This window comes from Passer montanus, unplaced genomic scaffold (assembly GCF_014805655.1).
Source record: "Passer montanus isolate IOZ18808 unplaced genomic scaffold, ASM1480565v1 scaffold8, whole genome shotgun sequence".
Lineage (NCBI taxonomy): Eukaryota > Metazoa > Chordata > Aves > Passeriformes > Passeridae > Passer > Passer montanus.
In genome coordinates, this window is record NW_024373256.1 from 7,583,035 (window position 1) to 7,591,499 (window position 8,465).

Below are 8,465 nucleotides of genomic sequence, written 5' to 3' on the forward strand. Positions count from 1 at the left end.
GATACCCACCTCAGGACAAACATATCTTCATATTAATTTCTCATTTATTTGTAATTTTCAAAGCCTTGTAGTTTCACCCATTTTTTTAAGGAAGATGTTTATACAAATTGTGGTAAAAAAAATTAGATCTCTGTATGCACCTGAGTCTTTGTCCCATCCCACACTTTGAATCACTTGTACTTCCTTCCTTCGAAAATTTGTAGGTTGATGGCCAAAGCGGTTCCAATACCACACATCCTCAAGAATGTTTTCTCCTTTTTCTTCTACAGTTTGTTTTTCCTGATGTTCTTGTTCTGCTGTGGGTCATGACAACCTGCTCTGTGTCTTGTGTTATGGCTGGTACACACGATGGAGAGTTTCCTTGTTTTCCAGATCACTCTTGCTCTTTTTATACCTTTCCCCACTCTTTGTTCTTTAGAACCTTTCTCTGGATTTTCCCAGTAGCTGTCTTTGGCAGATCCTGAACAAACTCCACCTGAAAAGCAAAAATGCTCCCTGTAGCCAAATAACTTGTGGGTAATTTCCCAGGTGCAAGAAAAGATTGTGAAAACACTTTTAGCACAGGATAGCTGGGGATAAATGGACGGCAAGCTGCAGAACCAGGGCTGGAATGGTGAAATTCCTTACTACACCTTGTAGCTACTGCACAGACAGTACTTGCAGGGAGATGTACCATGATCTCTAGGAGCTGAGTGCTTCAGCTTTCAGGACAGGGAGTTACTGGTGTCTTTCCTAGTGGGAAGAGATGGATTCCAACCCACTGATGCTAGCAGGAACTTTTGATTTAGCCATCTGTCAGAGGAGAGCTCAAGGTAGAACTGGTTAGAATGGAATGCCTTGCACATTTGAGCTGCTGTGAAAAGCCCAGTACTCCATGAAAGAAAGACTGGGCCCTCATGAAGTAAAATTTCATGACCATTGCCTGCCCCTGGGTCCATTCTAGCACACACAGCCAACCCAAGGCATCTATTTTTATTTTATCTAATTCTGGTTGGAGTGTTTTCAGAAAAGGCTGAAAAAGAGCTAAGGCGGGACAAAAATGGCATAATTTCTGGTACAATGAGAGAACCTGTCTTTTTGGGCTGTACTTACCTTCCTTGGATACTTGTATGGTGCAGTCACCTTCTTGACATGTTGTTGAAGGTCATGAATTAATTTTTTTTGATCATGTGACGCAAAAGCAGGAGCTAAAACAATGAAGGCTTTGACCACCTGTGCCACAAAAAGGAAGGGGTTCCATTAACTTCCACAGCTGGCAGTAAAGAGATATATTTGATGTGAAAAGCTAGTGTCAAAATTCAGAATGCCAAAATTTGATCTTTTTCCTTAATTTCCCTTTTCATTAGCTGTTTGTTATCAACTACTGTGCTATGAAGGACCCATTCTGGAGCAGAGAATGTTTTGCTATTTTCCACTTTTTTTCTAACTTTATATATTATTAAACTTTCAAAAAGTTCTAGTATAGAAAATAAAGAGAGTTTAAAATATTGTCCCAGTTGCTCAAAGAAATGTTGCAAAGTTGGAAAAATATAAAGCAAAAATTCAACACTCTGGGTATCATTGCCACCATATGCTTATTGGTAAAGGAAAAATAATCAAAATTTCACTGCTTAGACAAGAAGGTCACATGATTAGTCTGAAAAATCAAATTTTCTTCCCACGAAAAACATTGCAATTAAATAATTCTGATATTGTAAGATGTGTCAAGGTATGGATTTTAAAAATGTTTACGGCCACCTAATTTCAAAAGTCTGCAACACTGAATCCCAAGGAAGCCTAGTACATACAAGGAAGTTGATACTTAGCACAAAGGGTATTTCTTTCACATTTTTTCCCTAGTTTGTTTTACCTCCCCTCGCTCTGGGTCGGGACTGCTGACAACAGCCACCTCTGCGACTGCTGGGTGCTCTATCAATGCACTCTCCACCTCAAAGGGGCCAATGCGGTACCTGGGAGCACAGAGACACCTCAGCCAGCAGCACGGACCAGCCCTCTGGGCTTTCCAGGCTGCATTTCATGAGGCAGATCTAAAAGGAAGTGCCTTACCCAGCAGAGTTAATGATATCATCAGCTCTTCCAACAAACGAGATATATCCCTCTTCATCCATAACGCCTCTGTCCCCGGTGACATAAAAATCTCCTTGCACAGAGGCAGCAGTTTTCTCTGGATTATCCTGGCAACAATCAAACATTTCCAGAAAAGTATCTTATTGTTAGTGAATTGTAATGCATTTCCTTAACAGTGATGACTAAAAATGAACAAAAAATGGTACTCAAAATGAGTGTGTTCAATACAGCTTTATATTTTCACTGAGGTGTCACTACCTCCGAGCCACATGCTCATCTCCTTGTGAGGGGTTTGTGCTGTAGCTTGTGTTTGTGCTGTTGATCTTGTGCACATGTTGTGTGTGACAGGCATCTGTACAGAGGTTTCTCTGACTGCAGTGCCTGATGGAATGGGGGTACCTCTGACAGTGGTATGAGGGAATAAAATACCTGTGCCTTGGAAAGCCTCCCTGAGCTTCTGTTGTATAAGAGTAGAATTTATGGGCTTTCTTCAGTAACGTTTAACCAAAGATAGGAATGGAACAGAGGGAATAATGGTGCTCTGAACATGAAGCAGATGGCACATATCTGGAACAAGGTATCCCCTGGTTCACGTTCCGTTTTGAAGCTACACTCTGTCAGTCAGTCTGTTCCTGAAACTATGCACTGATCAGGCTCAAAGTCCTGAAGTAACCCAGTGAGACTTTCTGAGGATCCTGCATGGGATTCTGCTCCTGGCAGACCTTTGCCCTGAGTCTCTCCTGAGCCCCTCAACAGACACAGACACAGCAGGTCAGGCTCACCAAGTACTCAGAGAACAGGCAGAAGGGTCGTGTGGGTTTCACTCGGATGGCAATGGTGCCCTCTTCTCCTTTAGGCACAACAGCCCCATGGTCATCTACGATCTGCAGAAGGGACAGACACAGCAGGGGTGCTTTGATCAGCTCAGAGGAACATGTGCTGCAGCTCAGTGCAGGGCACAGAAGGGACACAGACAGCACTGCCTTCTGTTCTGCCCACAACTGCCTCCTACCTGCACATCATAAGGAGGAACAGGTTTTCCCAAAGAGCCAGGTTTAATTTTCATTCCTTTCAGATTGGCACAGATTGTCACCTGCAGAATAGATTTTTAAAAGATTTTTTAAATAATTGTTGCAGCTTCTTGTAAATTTTATTATTGTTTGCATTAGACAGGACTCCTCCTTGTGACTTTGTTGTGACAAGGGCTGAATCAGGACCAAAGCGCTGTGGTTCTCAAGAACATCAGTCTGGGATGAGAGCTGCTTTAATATTTTTCATTAAAACCTCACACAGGACAAATTGTTACCCAGAGCAAATAATAAATTTTAGTTTTGCTTTTGAAGTAAAGATGGTGAAGGGTTTTACTACCAGTAATAACATTTATTGTAAACATACTGTTTCAGTCTGGCCATAACCTTCATGGATATCCACCCCTGTCTGGATTTTCCACTTTGCCAACACTTCAGGATTGAGTGCTTCCCCTCCAGTTACACAGTGCTTCAGACTTGGGAACTTGTAGCTTGAGAGAAAGAGCAGATAAAATAATTTTCTTAACTCTTGCGAAGAACAGTAAATAGATTTAACCAAACAGCCTCCTTCAGCTTTCCAAAAAGGAAGGACACCTAAAAATTCACAAGCTCCTTTGGAAATGATAATCATCATCCTGTTATGAACACCTTGACTAGAATCCTAGTCTGCTTGAGTTGCCACTGAAGATGATGTGGTTTATGCATGTGTCAACAGAAGTAGGTTTTTCTACTGGAATATGCATGAGCAAAAGTGTTTCCTTGGGAGAACTGTTCATAAAAGGAGAAATATGAACAAGCACGTCAGATATGTGTGGAAAGCTGAGTTATGTGCCAACATCTAAGATCAGATATAACAAAGAGAATTTTCTAGAGCAAAAGGAAGGATGAATAGATATACAGAAGCTGAGCTCTGCTAAATCTGGGTTGGCTTTTTGCAGGATGAAAACCTCTGTGACAAGAATGAGTGCCTTACCAAAGATGTGGAAACTTCTTGCAAACGACTTCTCACAAGCTGGGTATTTTACAGGAAGAACAGCTGCCAAATAACTCTCAGCATGTGGAACTCCTCTAACTGCTCCCTTCATTCCCAAACATGTGAGAACAACTCCATGGTGCACCAGTAACTCCCTGATCCAATGCTGCCTAAATCATTGACTTAAATTGAACTGTGAAGCCTAAGTTCAGAGGAAGTAATAGCTTAAAAAAATCTCCTCTCTTTCCTCTGTGCTGTCTATTCAAAGACCCAGTCCTGAAGTCCAAGTAGCCTATGGTGTGGCTAATTCTTCTCACATTTCAAAACTGAGAGCCTTCTTTACTGAGAGCAAACTTTGCTAATTAGGTTTCCTTGAACTGAAAAAGAGAATTAAGGAGCCTAAGGAGCTAACCTTGCAGAGCTGTCCCAGCAGTATACCCCAGCCTCCCTCCCCTCCCTGCTGTACCTGCTCACATCATGTTTGACCAGCATGAGGAAGGCAGTGGGAGCTGTGCAGAAGGTGGTGATGGGATATCTTGACAGAGTCTAGAAAAATAGGAAGTTATTGTGCTGAAAACCTTGTGAATGTGCAGGTGATTAACAAAAAAGGTCAATTTTGAGGGGCATCAATCAGCTGATTGGTTTAAAGTGACTTAAGGGAGGAATAAGCACTCTGGCAACTCACTGAAAATTCAGAAATATAGAGCCTTAATTCAGGTTTACGCCTTATTCTGAATACTGGCCCATACTCAGCCTGACCCCAAAGCAGCTGGAAGTCCATACCTGAAGTAAGGTTTAGGTTCAATATTGGACAATACAGCAGTGATCCCAAGATCTTTATATCCTGCATCTTTATCCAATTCTTCTCTACACTTGAACAATGACACATGGCCTAACCAGGAGGGAAAACACTTGTTCCTTGATCTTAATGGGCACCAAATGGAGAGATGATTCCTTGGGTGTGGGAAGTACTATCCCTGCTGCTACTAATCAATGGTACCCATGGACTAAAGCTCAGTTTGTTTTTTTCACTTTTGAACAATGGAAATAAATATCACAGTATAAGATATTAAGCTTACCTCTGCAATAACTTCTGGTTTAAACTGTGGCATATTGTGTACAAAGACACAAGATCCACAGATCCATGGTGAAAAAACACTGCTCCAAGCTGCTTTTACCCAGCCAGTATCAGAGGTATTCCACAATATATCTGAAGGAGTCAAGTTCAACCAATACCTGATGAAAAAGCAGAGATGAAAGAAATAATGCAGAGAATGTGAGAGACTCAGGTCCAGGTCACAGCAGGAGGCTTCCATTAGAAGATGGTGTCAGCAAGTAGGGCTCTGTAGAAAGTTTGAGAGAGTTGAAGAGTCTTAAATATTCTCTGATTTCCCTTCCTTCCCTCCTGCTTAACATTTTGAGCATTTATTTTTCCTGTGAGCAGTGCAAAACATCTGTATCTTGAGTTGCAGAATCTGGATCTAGAACAGAACCCAAACAGATCATCTGAGTAGGCTTTCCCTACCTGGTGCAGTTGAGACATCAGCTAAGTCACAGCTCATTTCTCCAGGAAACTAAACAAGTTACTTCTCTGGACCCTTGATCACCAGCTTCCAACTCAGAATGCTTTGGGAAAGGTATCCTTTAACTTTCAAGATGAGGAAGAGGCAAGATCCCACAGTCATGAGATGCCTGCATTTACTGGAATGTTACGGCCTCAGGTTCAGTTTAATGCTCATCACAGCACTCAGTCAGGACCCTGGGAGGAGCTGCAAGGTAATACCTGCCACTGACTGCAAATCCAATGCCGTAACTGCTGTGGGAGTGCAGCACCATTTTTGGGAAGCCTGTAGTTCCACTGGTAAAATAGATCAGCATTGGGTCTTGACTCCTTGTCTTGACACACTGGTGGTCAGCAGATGCAACCCTTCAGAAGAAATGATATATTCCAGTCACTACATGCAGTTTTCCACCAGGCCAACAGCATTTTTATAGTTTAGGAGTTCAACAGGAAAATTTCCCCAACGTGAACAATCTCAGTAAATAAGTGGTAACACAGGTAACAACAGTTAGAGAGCACATTTTGCTTGTAACAAGTGTGTCCTGTATGCCAGCACTTTTAAGATATGAGCACCTACAGAATATTTCAGTGACTTTGTCCTCAACTGTTTTAGCAAGGGCACTCCAGATGCTGATTATGGAAGAGCAGCCAGAAATCAGTGTCTGCCTCACACAAGCAAAAACCAGTTAGGAAATCGATAACTACGGTTATTGTGCAAGTACATTAATCTTATTACAAATAGTAGATCATTCATGTTCAAGAGACTGATGGATAATTCAGATCCTCTGAGCTCCCAGGATAGCATAGGGAAGAAAGAACTGAGCACCAAGAGCTAGCAATATTTTCCCTTTTAATCAAGAGCCATTAGAATGGGCTCCAGCAGACAAGCTCATAACAATTGTTTAGAACTTTGTGAGCTTGTGTGGTGATCACAGTAGAGAGCTTCTAAAACCTGGCAGGCTGCTAAGTGAAGCTGAAGAACATGAACTAAGTCCCAAAACCTGGATTGGATGAACGTCTACCAGTATAATCACAAGAAAGGGAGCTGATAGAGGAATGCAAATATGTAACTCATTTGTATTTTGAAAATTACCCCCACAAGTCAGCAATGTCACCTGACTGATACAGCTCCCTTCACCTCAAAGAACTGAGAAGAAAAGAGCTGGATACTAGAGATCCAGGGGCTCTGTGGTTCTTAGTTGACAGCTGGGGTTAAGCTACAACTCAGTGTCTATAAAATAAAAGACAAATACTACCTTTTCCAGTCGTGCCCATTCATCTAAGACATCACTTGCAAAGTTGAAATATTCTGGCAGTTCCTTTTTACCCTGGTTTATAGATTCATAATGGGAAGTAATCTGAGATGTAAGAAGCCTGTTGTTTCCATGGAATGTTCTGGAAGGTGACCTGAGAATCCACAAACACTGAGGAATCCAGGATTTAAGAAATGTTCTCATGATAAATGATGTTTTATCAGATGGTGAGGGGAAGGAATCAGGCGTGCACCTAAGGAATCAGTCACCTGGAATGAAAGAAAATACATTTAAAACCAGACAGTTATTGGATGCTGTCTAGTTTCTCATGCTGGATGAATTAATGCAAACCAGCTTGAATAAATAGGTTGTTTGAACACATCCATGTTTTCCCTATTGTTTTATGTTGCTTCTTTTCTTGTAAAGGGATTGTGCACTGCTTTTCATTAGAATATTTGTCCTCTACTTTGTCAGCTGATGAATGACCCTCATATCTCATCTCTAAAATTTCACTTGCCATTCCTTTTCTCAATATCTATGTCTGGATTCCTGTAAATTTTATGTTACTTTGCCTGCTTACAGAAATGAAATACCACTACTTTTGAAGGGTTTTAGGAGACTATCACCTTGACTTAAAACTGTCTCTGTAATTATGTTATACCCTAAACCTGCACTAGATGGCGAGTCACACTGAATTTATGCACCAATAAAACTGATGAATCTCTGATTTATTTTCTTATAAGTTCTATTTCCTTTGAGGGCATGGAATAAACACAAAATAGACAGTAGGTGAGCAAAGGTGAAGTGCCAAAGACTTCCATTTGCTTTGCACTTCAGCTGAAGTGTGAAGCTTGGGAAAAGATACATGTTGTAAAATAAACTTGCAAAGAAAGTGCCAACATTTCCAGTTTCTCCTAGTCTTTCCTACACAACATACAGGTACATGTGGAAGAGACAGAATGGATAACGCTACAGGTATTTAAAGCCCAGCCCTGAAAGTCAAGAAAACTGGATTTTCACTCACAGGACCTTAATCATCAGATAAACTTGTTTTGAGTGTAATTAAGTCCTTAAGGATGTACCTATATATCTGAGGGATTTTTTACTCAATTCTATAAAATCAGCTTAGCTTTTAAACTTTTTTGTGCCATGATGTTGTCCTTATTTAACAGCCAGCAGTACATACCTGTCTCCCAGGGATTCTATGCAGTTTCTCTCACCTTTGCATTATTTATTGCAAGTGTAGGAGTAGTGAGAGGTTCCAGTGCTCAGTGCCAATAAATAACAGTAAGTGGCATCACTCTGAAATCACTGTATTTGTGAGGCAAACCAGAGAAATTGAGACAGAAGGTGCACGTCAGGCAATCTCAATGGTTCTTGGCCACTTATTTGACAGGGTGTGAGTGGTAACTAAGTAGAAGGCTCTAGAATATTATTGATCCTGAATCCAATGTTTCCTGCTGACTGGACTGTGACTTCTGCAGGGGGCAGGTTTTCCACATTTCTCAAACTGCAAAGCACAAAAGGAAAGCCAAAGCTAGCTAGCACTGATGAAGAAATACACAGAATGTGGTCTTATCTGC

The 8,465-nt window shown here is 41.2% G+C and overlaps 1 protein-coding gene across 1 annotated transcript; it reads right to left on the minus strand.

Moving 5' to 3' along the window:
• Window positions 1–26: 26 nt before the first annotated feature.
• Window positions 27–5,989, minus strand: LOC120513015 (acyl-coenzyme A synthetase ACSM3, mitochondrial-like). Its single transcript, XM_039731939.1, has 10 exons — window positions 5,852–5,989; window positions 5,148–5,304; window positions 4,535–4,614; window positions 3,463–3,586; window positions 3,080–3,160; window positions 2,850–2,951; window positions 2,047–2,174; window positions 1,850–1,949; window positions 1,093–1,212; window positions 27–475 (listed from the first exon to the last, which is right to left on the minus strand). The coding sequence occupies exons 1-10, from the start codon at window positions 5,944–5,946 to the stop codon at window positions 389–391; spliced, it is 1,074 nt and encodes a 357-aa protein (XP_039587873.1). The 5' UTR covers window positions 5,947–5,989; the 3' UTR covers window positions 27–388.
• Between the last annotated feature and the right edge of the window lie 2,476 nt (window positions 5,990–8,465).